A 15,544-nucleotide genomic window follows, 5' to 3' on the forward strand; every position below is an offset into this window, starting at 1 on the left:
ACACCGCCAAACTACAAGTTTGGCAGTGGTGGTTACCTGATTTACCTCCAGCCAAGAGCAGTACATTTCGGGATATCGGGCGGCGGAGACGGTAAGGGCAGTTTGCCGGTATCCCGCTGGTAATACAGGCAGGATACCAGAAAACCCATAATGAGGACCAATTAACTCATTGGCTAGAGTGGGTGATGGAGGAAGGCTAGGTATAATGCGAGGTGGAAAAGCTAGGTTTTTAATTGCGACAAAAAGCATTTTTGGTCGATTAGCAGCATTATTTATCTGCTTTTGGAGGAGCTGGGTTTTGGCAAATATACCCTTTTTTTAGATTTTTAAAGCTGTTTTGACCATTTGAAGATAGTTATAATCTCTGGATTTTACTCCTTTTTCTCCTTTTTACAGTAGACCTTTTGAGGATTTTTAATGATTCTGAATAACATTCGTTATTTTTCTTTGTAGGTTAACGTACGATTCTTAAAGGTGCATATTCTATGCACATGTTTTTTTAGTGCCAACAGTTACAACTATATTGAAGATTAAGGTGTTCGTTGACCAACCTTTCTTTTGCATATGGCTTCATGGGAAAAGAGGTTGACATGGATGAAATATATATGAAGTGAATAAGCCATTGATGCATAAAGCCATCAATATTGCCCATTTAATTATATCTCAAAGATAAAAACACTGTTCCCCACCAGCTGGTTCTAGTTGGTACATCCAGCAGCTGGAGAATTATTAACTAGAAGACAAGTGTCTAAAGGGCACGATAGGATATCTTAAAGGCTTTGGGGATTTATTTACTATGTAGCGGGGATTTTATTAATATAAGGCATAATCAACAATGAGCAGATGTAGCCATTAGACCCATTGACGCTTATGAAAGGCTTAAACTGCTTGACACCCATACTGAATACATGGAAGTCCACAGGCACATTGACTTTGCATGGAACGGGGCCCCTGGGCCGTGCTGAGCTCTGCCTAATCCCGTGCGTTGCTGCGGCGTGAAGGGTGATCTTATATTGGTCCGATACTCTGGCAAACCCTGTAACGTATTTTGTCCAGGCCTCATATTCTGGGTGTTGAATCCACAGCCCCAATTCTGGTTGGGACGCTGACACTTCAGCGCAACGCCTACCATGACTCCCGCTCCTTCCTAGTATGGAGTAGGATTCCATCTGAGCAATCGTGATCGTGTGCTGGTGGATCGGCCTACATGGCGCCTGAAGGGTCGGATTTCTGCAACTTATTTGTGTTCAGGAGTGTGAACACAACTGTGCTACAATCGCGGCTTACTCAGGCAGACCCAGGCAGTAGAACAGAACTGAGCTGCCTCCCCCCTGCACCTTGGAAGAGGCGGTTTGATGTCGAGGGCCACGCTGGGTGTTGTGCCGCAGGAGTGCCTGGAGTGGGGCTAGTGACAGGGCGCTTTGTCCGTTGGTCTACCTCTCCCCATGTGCGGACAGCTTTTTGAAGATGGCTAGGGATGTCCCTGCAAAACCTGGGGCAGACAAAAGGTTGGAACTGTTTGTTTTTCATGTGTTTCTCGTGGCTTATCAGAGTGCACAGAGTGAAACAGCGGATTGTAAACCAGCGGTAATACCGCCAGACGGGTGGGCACTAACGCAACTAAAGTTGGGATATCGCCCAACTCGTGATGAGGCCCTATGACTTTTATGTTGGTATTAGTATGGTTCTATTGTCCAATACATGCATTATATGGTGGGTTGTGTTGGATTTATAAACCGTAATAACATGAATTTGTATATGCCTTTTATTGGGGGCTGTCTAGGGATGAAACAAAAGCCTCTCTCCGGAGGAGATGGGAACAGACCCTGGGGCGGGAGATTCCGGATGGGATCTGGAGGTACTGTTGTGAGATATGAAGAAAAGGGGCCTTTAATGTGACATTTAAATTAATCCACTTCAAATATTTGCACCAGTTCTACTACACCCCGACAGAGCTGAAGGGATACTTCCCAGAAGCCTCGGGCAGAGGTCTCAGATGTGACGGAGCATCAGCCGACATCCTTCAAGTGGACTGGGGATGCCCTGTCATACAGCACTTCTGGGAGCAGGTATTCAACACGATTAGCGGGGTCACGGGCAGGAAGTAGAATTGGATCCACTGACGACTCTGCTATGCTACACTAAGCTGATCCCCAAGCATACACGGAAGTTGATGGGGTTGCTCTTGATACTTGTCAAGAGACGGCTTGCGATGCTGTGTTGCGGTAAGCAAAGCCCAAGGATTACTCAATCAGATGGGGCTTTTTGACCTGTAATCAGTATGGCGACAGACGTATGTGGGACCCTTATGTCCAATTCTTGATCAGACAATCCGATGATGAAGAGGCGGATCCTATTACACCCTAGCTTAAACCACAGAGGTTAAATGGAACAATGTCTTGCTTCATTGCACATGTGGACTTCTCAAACACTCAACCACTGCTGGTTGCCGGGTAGAAGACCTTGATGTGACACTAACTGGTAAATGCACATTCCATGGAGCAATACATGTAATGCATCATGTAAACTGTTGGACAGTCCTGAGGTGTGGGAAAGGGATGATGGGGAAGTTGGCGCATTGGTGCTGGTTATGTTTTAAATGCCAATAAAGAAATGGTAAAAATGGTTACAAGTAAAACCGGAAACCCCCAGAAATTCGCCAGTTATGTTAAGCTAAGCAACCATAACTCGCACCACCACAGACATACTTATGTCTTTCGTTATCAGCAGCGCATGCAGGGGATGCAAATCATCATTCAATTGCCTACGGCATAAGGCTCAACCATTTGGCATTTTTTGTATATCTGAGCGCTGCTTATTATTACCCACGGTGTGTGGTGCTCATTTATCCACCTCGGAAGGATGAAAGGCTGAGTTTGCCCCCGCCGGGATTCGAACCTGCATTAGCAGGATCTGCACGAATGTCAAAGTGAGTGCTCTACTCGCTGTGCCACTTGACCGGCTATGACCATGACCGCAGCCCAACCAAGCCAACCCTATTATTCACTGCACCTAGCCTGCATCCTAGCTCAGTGCCCACTATACCCTAAAAATGTAACCAATGGGCAGTGCTCATGGCTTGGAACCATGGCCAGTCTCCAAATCCATGGGGCATGGGCTTTAGCCATGCTGCATTCCCAATAAGCAAACCAGAGTACATATTTGCGTTTGCCGAGGGCCAGGCCCACTACTCAGGCACCAAATGTATATCACAATTTTTTTTTTTTTTTTTTTTTTTTTTTTTTACGGTTTATACAAACCTTTAAAATCTTTTACATACATCAACAATCCCCAGATGCCATACATTCAAGATCGCCACCTCCCTTTCTCCCATTTCATCGGCCTTCTTTTTGGTCCCCAACAGTCCTTCATTCGCTTCCTAAGCATCAGAAGCCGTACTTAGCTGATGTTCGATTGTTGCTAGAAATTGTGTCAGCGGAATTAACAATTTCAGATCTGTTCCATTAAACATATCACCGCACCATTCTTCCGCACACAAAGAAGGGTGGATTACCCCCCATGGACCCAAATGCAAAGTTCTTTCATTTCGAAAGGTGTTACAAAATAACACTAGATGTTTCAGCGACTCGGGTGCTTTTGTGCAGAATCTGCACCTGAGGTTTATGTTTTTGTTACATTTCCATGTTTGTAACCGCTCTTTAGTTTTGAACAGATTCATACGAAATAACATAAATCGTCTCCATGCATTGGGTTCCGGAAATAGACTGATGTAACGCTGGGGCGTGTTAAAAGAACAAACTTCTAGAGGGGCACTTAACATCAGTTTTGCCATGGCTCTTTCAGAGCAAGTTCTCTCCTAGTCCAAACGCCAGATTTTCATTTTTGCAGCGAGTGGATTTTCATGAAGTAAATTGCTCTTAATGTCGAATTCGTCCAGTAAACTTTCACATCTGTGCATCCACAAGGCCACCAAATTATGACCTTGCGCCATTGCACTTTGAAGGAGTTCAAATTGAAAGATGTTTTCTCGGGCTCGAGTCTTTCGGAATAGAGATAACAAGTTCCAAGTAATCCTTGCCTATAATGAAATGAGAGATAACTCATATCTAATACACAAGGTCGTTGTCCCTCTAGGGAGACCCAACACCTTTATCCAGAATTGATTCTCCAGGGAAGACCACACCTCTTGAGAACATCCCAGGGCATTTTCTGCTCTGTAAATCAACACCAGCACGACTTTTTGTTGATAAAACATCTGTACCGGCTCCAATGAGAATTTCCCAAATTTCTTTTTCATAAGCAATGCTTGATTTGCTACCTGGGTACATTTCCTTTCAGTGTCTGCCACCCACGGGGCATCATTAATGCAGGACCTTAACACCATTCCTAAATATTTGACACTTTGTGATATCGTCATTGGAGTCCCACTCAGATACCATTTAAGTTTTTTTGCTTTCCTCGAGGTTGCCCCTTTCAGGTTTTTTAATATTAAAACTTCACTTTTGTTTGCATTAATCAACGGGCGATTCTCTCTTACATAGGTCTGAATTGCGTCTAGTTTTTGTTGCAAGCCGCCAGGTGTTAAATCCACGATCACAAGATCATCAGCATATAGGAGCCAGCTTACATGTGGTTTTGTTTTATTTTCAGTGGGTATGAGATCACTTCCTCTATCGAGTTACCCAAATTCGATATATACAGGCTAAATATTGCTGCAGCAAGCGGGCACCCTTGCTTTACCCCCTTATATCTTTTGATTGTCATTGACAAAGACCCCAGTTGGTCAAGTCGAATCTTGATAGAGGTATCTGTATGAAGCTCCTGGATTGCGTCTACCAAATCTTCAGGGCACCCCCACCGATGCAATTTCGACCATAGTAGATCCCGGTCGATAGTGTCAAAAGCACTGGAGAAGTCAATAAAGGCCAGGTAAATGATGGTATTTGATTTCATCTTTATCAGGTTGAGTAGTAATAGGTTTAAGGAACAACCCACCTGTTTGACAAACCCAGCCTTACGGGCGTCAACGTGCGCCATTTTAACAGCCCATGCTACCAATTTCTGTTGCAATACGGCAGCATATATCTTACCCAAGACGTCTAATAGGGCCACTGGTCGGTAATTTCCAGGGTTCGATCTATCTCCTTTTTTGAATATTGGTACTATGACCGCCGATTTGCATGATTCAGGGGATTTGCCCGAGTTGTTTATACTTTTGAATAGGGCCACACACAACTCAGCCCAGATCTCAGGATGTTGTTTGATGGTATAGTTAGTTAATTCATCCGGACCAGGAACTCTCGAGTTGTTGGCCTTCAAGAATATGGATATAATTTCCTCTTTGCAGTAATCGATTGTTCTGGGGGGAAACAACGGTTCATCTCTGCTGTCAGCAATCTTGTGGCCCTTATATAGTTCCTCAAAGTGGGAGATCCAATCCTTCTCCGTCACCAAACATATTTGCAAAGCCTTTTGCGGTGCCTGCATGTTATTGATGATCCTCCAGAATTCTCCTGAATTTTTATTCTTCAGTGCAGTTAACATGGATTCCGCATAATTTTGGATGGTCAGGTGTTTGTGGGCTTTTAACCAGTTTTTAAATGTTTGGCGATTTTAATGGCCTTTTTCTGAAAAAACTGGTCCATTAGATGAGCCTGGCGGATAGCTTGTCTCATCTGCCTTTCATGAATCTGTATCTCTGGATCGAACCAGTTTTACGCACCATGTTTGGATGTTTGAGCCCTGGATTCTTGCTCTGAAATTTGAGCAATAGCTGTGCATAGTCCGTTTGGGTGCTGTGGTGACAATAAGCTGTTACCAACTTGGCGACCTCATCCGTCTCCAGGCGTAGTCTGATCCTGTTTGATGTAACTAAGATCTTATGTTGCCACGTTGAAGTAACCTCTTTTGGTGTCATTATGAGACTTGTTGTCAGCATGTTGTGATCGCTACTGATTTGATTCCTAACCTTAAAGGACTTTATTCGGGCATGCAAGTTTCTAGACACAAACACATAATCAATTATGGAGGTAGTGTCAGCTCGATGCCATGTTGCTGCCGGTACCAGGTCACCCATCGTGTTTCCATTTAACATTTGCAGGTGTCTAACTTTCATTTCTTCCAACCAGTTGTGACCCAGCACCTTTTTGCCGTTTGTAGTAGGTTTGAAAAGGTCAATATTTAAATCACCACAGATCATGATGTTTGCACTCTTTTAAGCACCAACAGGGAATCAAGTATTTCCACAATTTGGTCTACGAATTCTGTTCTTCCTGCCCTCTGATGGATCCAGTACACATTTAGAAGTGTTCTTTCATCCGTATCTTCGGGACGCACCTTCTCCTTTGTAACCGTGATTTCCTGTATGAAGGGAGAATGATTGATCGACTTACTAATCCTGAAGCCAGAGGCCTTATTAACTAATGTTAACAAACCCACCATCGGGCGACCTTTCTCCAGCTTTATTGCAGGATTAAGTGCCACTTCGTAGTCACTTGTGAGTGGACTTTCATTTAGCCATGTTTCCTGTAAACATGCAATAGATATTCCTTCCAACCAGTTCGTGTTAAAAAGGTGGATAAATCCTCGGGTGTTCCAAGAGGCTATCAAACACTCGCTTAAGAATGGTGCTTCCTGATATTATTGTTGGGCGTTTGTGTTGAGCTTTGCTGCTACCCAACCCCAACCACAATTGGTATCCTTAGTGCTCAGTCTATTGGTGCCTTTGACTGGTATTGATCTTGAATTAAGGCCTCCACATATCGTGATTCTTATGTCTGTTTTTGTTGCCTCCAAAGGACTCACGTTTTTGTTAGGTTTTGACCTGAGATCTTTTTTCTCATCAAGTCTTACATTTTCGCACAGCGCTCTGGTAGCGTGGCTACTAACCTTTTCTTTATCCTCGTTATCCTCCAAACGGAGTTCTGATTCATTATTATGGCGACGTAATATAGCACTTTGTTGTAGGCAGCTTGAGATGTCGCTGTTACCTCGTTCAGTTCTATCAGGAAGATTCACACTCTGGGCTGCCAACTCATAGCCTTCAAACCCCAATGAAAAAAGTGCAACGTTCGCTTCCACAATTGTTTTAGCTATTAACGATGAAGTCACATGGAGAATTACCTTATCGTTCCGGTTTTCGTTGGGAAATTCAACGATCTTGACATCATTTGACTTGATGGCACGTAAACTTGGAATCAAGTCAAATAGGTGGATAATATTAGCACGATTTAAAATCAGCTTATCCACAGGGTCAAGCCTCTCAATCAGCAACTTAAAGACTGGCGTTGCTCTTTTGACTTTTGTAGCTTGATCTCTATTCCTTTCGCGAGCAATCACTCGTGAGTTGGGTTTTGCACTTGGTAACTTTTCATTCCGATGGATATTAGAAGACTCGCCAACTGCCTCTGTGCTTCCTAGAGCACAGCCGACGTCCAATTCTACATTTCTCAGCATATCAGAACGGGACTCATCCAGTCCGGTAGAATGTATACATTCTTGTTTAGTACATAATAGCAACCTTCTTTCGTGCATGGTCAAAAATGGTGGACTTATCGGGACAGTTAGGTCTGTTGTCGAATTCTCTGGTTCAGCGATAAGACAACAGGTTCTAATGTTCTTACCTCCAACGGTTAGTAGAGAAGCTACTCTTTCTGCACTCCTTGGGCTCTGATCCTCCCGCACGGGTATCTCCATCACCTTGGGGTCTTGGGCTGCCCTAAGCAGAGTCATTTGGACCGGTCCATGAGATGCTTGGATACCCATGTTCACATTATGTGGCCTCTGTACACCTACAGTAGACAAGGTCGTTGGAGCCGGTCCATGAGGTACTTGAGTACCCATGTTATTGCTTTGATGCCTCTGCACATCTACAGTGGACGAGGTCGAGTGAACAGTTCCATGAGGTGCTTGATTGCCCAAAAACTCACTTTGAGGCCTCTGCAGGCCTGATAATGCAGCCTCAGTTACATCCGCCTCATCGTATTTGGACATATTTAAAAGCTCTTCCGGAATGCTCTTTAGCAACACTTCATTCTCATCGAGTGTTTGTTGACAAATACCTTTTTCTGGCTGTTCCACTTTTTGTGTGTTTTCTCTCGAATCAGATTTATTACAATTTTCCGTCACAATTTGCACAAATTTGATGTTCCTCAGGAATTTTCTTGCTCCTGTATTTTTACTACTTTTCTTTGCCAGCATATTTTTAGATTTTTTTCGCAGGCTTTGCAGCTTTGTTTTTTGGTTCCACCAATTTTAAACTGCTTGGAGAACCTCCAAAGATGGAGAATACGTTACGTTTTTCCCCACTTTCGGTGCTAGTTGGTACATTTTTCTCCGTACTTGATTGAGCTTCCGTGGTCGATGTAGTTGGCATTTGCTCATCAATGTCCAGCCGTTTTTTACAAGCTCTTGCTTGTTCGAAGGCTGTGTTGAAAGAAATGTCAGCAATTTGATCGCAATCTTGTTCAGTGCTGTCAACTTCGACCTGCGAATTAGGTATTGTACTGGTCCTGCCCAAATGAAGGTGAGTTTCCATATCTGCACTCTTAGCACCCGTGTGATCAGTTATATCTTCTTGTGGGAATCATGGCACTGCTACAGGAGCTTGAACCACCTTTGTTGCTCCACTAAAGTCGCCATCTAATGCAACTGTAACCACTTGCGGCGTTAATTCTGAGGACACAGCCGTAGATTGTTTTGTAGATCTTCCTAGTGCTTCAGTATTATTAAATATAGCCAATGCTTCATGGGCAACTTCTGCCAGTAGTTTTTTATCGGTTGCATCGTTTCTCTTTTGCTCGCGTGATACTTTAAGTGAAGTATCTAGAGTTTCCAATACTTCATTCACCTTTCCTGAAGAATGGCTACATATTTGCTACAAATAAGCCACTTTGGAGTTCATTAGAGCGGTCAATGTTGTAAGATCCTTCAGTGAATCGTTCAAATTTTCGTAGAGTTTCATAAAGGGGGCCATAGACATTGCTATTGATGAAATTATTGCAGATTGTAACTCAGTAGTTAACCCAAAATTCTTAGACTCCAACAAATTTGCCTCAGAGGTGTGCTTCATCGTCTTTTGAGTCCTATGGACTCTTCTCCTCCTTATTTTTGGAAAGGGACGCTCGATGAATGAAGAATCAGATAAATCACATGACCCTGATATAATTGAACTAGGATGCTGTAAGGTTCGTAGACTCTGATGCGTTGAATTCAGTTGCACCTGTTTAGGGTTAATTGCTATTTTTTGTGAATTTATCTGATTGAAGGACGAATCGTTTGAAGAGGCTGTGCTTCTGCTTTCTTTTGGGTCACTAACCGACGACTTCCTACGTTTATATGAGACATTTGTCCATATCTCTTTGTTGGAGCCGATAAGCTGCCCATTATGACGTTTCAAAGGTAATTTTTTGCATTTGCTTGCATTGTGAAGACATGCCTTCCCTATACTGCTTTGTGCTTTATTCATGGAAATTAAGTTAAGTAAAATATTGTTTGCGACATCCAACGAGTCGCAACGTTCATCATTGGTTTGTCCCTTCACTAAAACTCTACCAATCTCCAAATCCGGAGTAAACAGGACCTTTGACCTCTCATATGCAGGAGAGAACACTTCATTATCAGGGTCATCATTCACATTTTGTGTAGTGCTCAGCCTTGTGCTCGCTGCTTGAGCTGCCGACAGCGCCTTACTTCTGTTCTCACCTAATTCGGAAGCGTGCCTCGATAACTCCGGAGGAACGGTTCCCGGCCTCTATCACTAGTTTTTATACTTAGATTCTTACACTTTGGAAAAATAAAACACAAGACATATTTCCAAAAGCATGCTTTTAGGTCATTGCTAATGTTCGGCGCGCAGATTTGTTGGAATCTAGTCCACCACTTCAGGCTGTAACCACAAGCACAATAGTTTTCCGATTCAAACCTACTGCTTCGGCTATGCCGCATGCCCCAATAAGCAAATTACAGTACACATTTCTCCTTGCTGACGACCAGGCCCATTGCCCAGACACCAATGGGTGCTTACATTTTCACACTTTAAAAAAAATAAAACACAGGACATTTTTGCAAAACCAGGCTTTGAAGTTCTTGCTGATCCTCCTTGTGCATATTTGCTGCAATCCCATCCAGCACTTCAACCTGTACCCACTTCAAACTGTACCAACCTGTTCCCATTCAAACCTACCCCAATTTCGAAAAATGTTACCACATAGCCGGTCCCTGGTGGCCATGCCCACTTTACCCCATTGCTGGTCCCTCGTGGTCATGGCCAGTAGCTAGATTGGCCCAGAGATTGTTTCTTTAGTTTAATAAGTGCAATGTTGTGTTTTCTAATATGTTTTCACTTCAGTGTTTGCATAGAATGGTGGCTGTCCGCAAATCCAACATGGTGGGCGTTTCCAAAAATCTGACGCACCTCACGCTTTTCACCATCCAATCAGCAGGGACATCCGATGTCCGCAGACATCACAATGGTCCCTGGACCAATCAGAGACCTGCCCGCAAATCAAACAGGGAAGTGAGTCCACTGACCAAATCCAGATATCACACATTTTCTTTTACCTACTTTATGGGCGTTTAAAAAAAAAAAAGAATTAAACAGATTTACACCAAATTTCAAAAAGCACACTTTCGGGACCATGCCGCCGTTCCTGCCGCAAATTTTGTGAAAATACATCCAGCGGTTTGGGCTGTAAGCGTGAGCACATTTTTTTCAATTGCGTCTATTGACAAAACCACACATTTTGGGACCCCTCATAACTTTACCCCACCTGCACGAAACCTCACCAAACACTGCAGAATCAATCTGACGGGGCCATATACTTTTTGTGCAAAGTTTTGTGAGATTCGTCCGGGGGAAGGGAGGTGAAGTTATAAGCCGCCCAAAATGTGCTCTCCTATGGGTTGAGCAACTTAACCATAACTACACGCCCACTACCGCAGCCCGTGGAATATACTAGCTTTACCCGATGTAACATATGCCATTCTAGCATATCTTAAAGGTTATTAATTAAATATCATCGCACTTTTATTTATTTATTAACTCATATATTTCATTGCATTGTAAACATAATTAACAATCTCATTATTCACAGATACAACACTTAATGAGCCGAATGATTGAACTCTTAAGAAAGCAACATATAGTTGCCCGTGACTGAACACAGGTTTTGTAAGGTATAGGCAGATTCTTATCAAAACCCTGCCCCTGTGACTTATTAATGGTCATTGAAAAGGCTAAACGTATGGGGAAAGTGTCTCCTTTTTAATTTTAAAGGCATACTTGTATCAGATGGAATGAGACGTATGCGTGGTATAAAACAGTATCTAAGTTTAATCCATCAGTTACACAAGCCTCTATGATGTGCATTTTGTCAACCTTGTTCCATTGCAGAATGTCCATTGCAGAGTCCCTGTGATGGCATAAGATTGCATAGTAGCATAATTACAGCATATAATTACAGCACCTACTTTCAGTTTTAGCTTGTGAGGAGGCATTCATTTTACAGTGTTCCATTCATTAGAGACTGAAACGTTGAGCCAGCAATTAACTGTTAATTGACACTGGAACCGCCGTGCCCTGTGTGAAGTGAAGTGGGGTTGGAAAGAAGTAACTTGAAATTATTCCAAATATTTGTGATAGTGAAAGATGAAGGTGACCGTGTAGAAACGTGCTCATTCTGTATGTTAAAATGATAGCTGTTGTTGAAGTGGAAGGACACACAGGGGTGCAGTTTGCCATTTGGACAGATGAGCACAACCTAACACACTGCTAAATTGCAGTACGGAAACAGACCTAAGCGTTTTAAATATATATATAGTTGTTTGTTTCTCCTGAGCTACTTGTCCACTGTGCTTGCAAAAATAAAGGACGTTTGATGGAGATCTTTTGTTTGCATCCGGCTGATTTTTACTATTGAGGAGAGTGCCGCCCAGAAAGCTGTAATCCGCTTTCATTTTTTCTTTGTTTGGATATATATATATATATATAATATATATTCCAGCGTAACACATTCCAGAAAGTTATGCCTCTACTGTCCTTTGCACACTAAGCTATCATAATAGTCACTGGTATAAATGTAAGGCTGTATTACTTTAATGTTATCTATGCTGTATCCCAGATTAATCCATCCAGCACCAACAGATAGTCCAAAGTACAGGTGTTTGTGCGTGTAATCTGGGGGATAGAACATGAGGATAACCATGTTCAGTTAAAAAAAAAAGCTTCACTGGCTTTACATTTCCTAGAGGATTGCAAGTAAAGATGCTTACCTGAACTTTCTATGAATTAATGGTTTGGCACAAGCATATCTACAAGTTAAAATATTATCACCCATCACTATCCCTTTCTTCCACTTCATGAGCACAGTTCCTTGCATCGCAGTAGCTGCTGAAATTTGTACAACTTTTCAATTCTGAACGCTCAAGTCTGGAGTGCCCTGCCAACCCAACTGGGATCAACTGATCCTTTTGCACTCCTCAAGAAAAGCTTGAAGGCTTATCTTTTACTGGCATGTTCTTAATGAGACCACCTTCTCTACGGACCAGGGCTGTTGTATGGTTGTCAGGGATTTTAGATCAGTGCCTGCGGATCCCCAAGGGTGCAGCCCGCCATATAGGTGATGCACTTCAGTCAGTGAGACCATTTCTTTTGAGTGCCAATATTTGATATGGGTATTTCTTACATCTGCATAAAGTCTGAATCTATTTTAAAAGTTCTTGTACTGGTTCTCATAATTTTCCCGGATGCGCTATCAAGTCATTTGGCTTCATTACACGGTAGGCGGTAAGGGTTTACCGGTAACGGTAAGGGCACCGGTACCAGTAAACCCTTACCGCCTTACTACGAGGTCCCTTTGCGGGACCCGACCTTAACGGCTGATGTAGACCAGGCGTTAAAGTTGGGACCCGCAAAGGGACCTTGGTGCTAATTACGGTACCGCAATTTGCGGTACTGTAATTAGCTCCTTCCCCATTTCCATCATGCCCTATGGGGCAAAAATGGGAATGGGGAAGGACCATGGAGAAAGGGGGAATTACCGCCCCGCCAACCTTGGAATGGGGTGGTAATTCCCCTTTCCTCCATGGTGGTACCGGTATGGTACCGGCGGCAACCATGGTGCTAATAGCACCATGGTTTACTGCCTTCCGTGTAATGAGGCCCATTGTCATGCATTGAATGCTTTTGATGAAGATCATATCCTGGAACTTCTCCTCATTTGATTGTACAAGTCTCCAGCACGTGTTTGATTGGGCTGTTAAACGTCAATAACACCCTGTACATGCTGTGTTGTCTCTAGGTGCTGAGTATAAACACATATAAAGTGATGAGGTGCATCGGAAAGCATAGGCTTTTCCTCTTTTCCTAAAAATAATCTTTGGTCATCCGAATTTGCATATTGAAAAAGTCAGAGCTGTGAAAAGTTACTAAAAAATCTGAAGTGATGCATAAGATCAACAGCAATATTCATCAGCGGCAGGACCAGAAATTGGGCCTCATCACAAGTGGGTGGTATCCCGGCGGTAATTCCGCAGAGATACCCCCCAACTTAAATAGCATTACAGAAAATCATGCTTGCACAGTTAGCGCCGGATCCCGAATTGTGGTGGGGCGGTAAGTCCCCATTCATATTGTGTCCATTTGACCCGATGGGGCATTTTCGGAGCCATTACCGTGGCGCTAATAGCAGAGAAAATGGACAGAAAGTGGCCAGATTTAACGCCAGCTAATAGCTGGAGGTAAATCTCCAACTTTCCGCCCAACTATGCAGTAATGCAGCAGTAATAGCGTTACTGCCGCATTTTTACTACTCCGCCCAACCTATGATGAGGCCCATTGAGTGTGAACCTTTGGGAGACAGAAAAGCTAGACATGGGGGGTTGCTGTAAAGAGTACCCCCTTAAATAGTCAAAAGTTACCTTGGGCTGCTCCGAGTCTGACTCAATCTCAGGTCGACTGCAGCGCAAGCTCTGAACGCTTCTCCACAGCCGCTTTTGCCATCTTTTTCGTGCCTGCTGTGATGGAGGACGTAGCTGCATTGATAATAAATCTGAGAAATGCAGCAGCTGTAAAAGAAAGCATCAACAAAGGCATGGGCATCCAATCAAAACCCTGTCGCTATTTTTGTAAAGTACAGCTTGTGAACATGTATATCATAATACTTTATACAGTTGCTATTGCCATTAAGGGCATCAGATTACAGCACACATGGGTCCATATTACAGACACCTGGCACTGATGCACGTGTGGCTAGAACAAAGGCAAACCGTTTTCTTTCAATGCATTTTTGCAGCAGGGCAAATTTCAACTGGTGCTAGGATTTAGGCAAACATTGCCCTGGTGCAAAACTGTATTCAAATAAGGTTTTCTGCAGAAGGAAAATGTTTGCCCTACTGCCAATTGTACTTGAATCAGTGCAATATCTCTGTAATAAAGTGCTTTATGTTTTCCCTATATGACTCTTTGTTCATCAGACTGCCAGTAATCTGGTAGCTGTCCGGCTCTCCATCATTGCCAGGCATAGATAAATGAAAACAGAACTCTGCAAGACCCCTGTGGGGGCTGTTTGTAATGGTTGGGTTTCACTGCTATTATTTTGCACAGATTATTAAAATCGGATACACAGAATTCTCCATTCACCCTACCATTGGGTACCAGGTGGCAGAGGTGCTTACACTGCAGACCTAGCATCTTACCCCAGGCTGTAGCACTCTACTTCCTTTCCATTCACCTTTCTCTTCCCCTTTGTTCAGACCCAAACATAGAAAGAAAAGACAGAAGGAGATGAGAGGAGAAGAGAAAGAAAGAATGTCATGGACAGCAAGGAAGATGAAGACTGAGCTAAATAGAAACGAAGAGAAACAACAATCTACATATATAAAAGTAAAACATTGTGGGTTTGTGGCTTGGTGAAGCGTTGGCGTATATGAGGTGAAGGCATACGAGAGACAAAATGCAAAGGCGTATCGGAGGTGAAGGTGAGGCATATGGGAGTCAAATGGAACTGAGAGTCAAAGGTGAAGGCAGGTAGCATTCCAGAAGTTTTCAAATTGTTGCTAATAATAATCAAATTCAGGATTTGCTTCCAGACACAGTTACTGAGTACAACTCAATCCATACAGTGGTGGATGCTGACAAAGCCGTAACCTATCCAACAGAGTTCCTCAACTCACTCAAACCCCCGGGAATGCCACCACATCACCTTTGACTGAAAGCTGGGTCACCCATCACGCTTCTTCTCAATCTCGACCCACCTAATCTGTGTAATGGCACAAGGCGGTGCGTTAAAATTGCTGCCCAACGTCATTGAAGCAACAGTGTTGAACGGAAAGGGAAAAGGAGAAGATGTTTTAATCCCCTGCATTCCACTCATTCCGACAGACATGACGTTCCCTTTCAAGCGCCTACAGTTCCCGGTCAGGATGGCATTCAGTATCGTGATCAACAAAACACAGGGCCAGTCAATCAAGTGCACTAGTATCAACTTGGAATCTGCATTTTTCTCTCGGGGCTACAACCAAAAGGCTAGCTAGCCCAGAGTCTCGACAGTCCCAACATTAGCATAGCCCTGGATCATTTCCAGAC

General features: G+C 43.3%; 1 protein-coding gene across 1 annotated transcript in view; it reads right to left on the reverse strand.

Moving 5' to 3' along the window:
- The window catches only part of LOC138497346 (uncharacterized), a 441,719-nt gene that overhangs the window by 210,968 nt on the left and 215,207 nt on the right, over positions 1-15,544 (reverse strand). The window contains exon 5 of the mRNA XM_069620747.1: positions 13,879-14,025. Coding sequence (XP_069476848.1) covers positions 13,879-14,025 — 147 coding nt within the window. The remainder of the gene's footprint in view (positions 1-13,878; positions 14,026-15,544) is intronic.

Source organism: Ambystoma mexicanum, chromosome 5q (genome assembly GCF_040938575.1).
Source record: "Ambystoma mexicanum isolate Mex_15411 chromosome 5q, UKY_AmexF1_1, whole genome shotgun sequence".
NCBI classification, from domain to species: Eukaryota; Metazoa; Chordata; class Amphibia; order Caudata; family Ambystomatidae; genus Ambystoma; species Ambystoma mexicanum.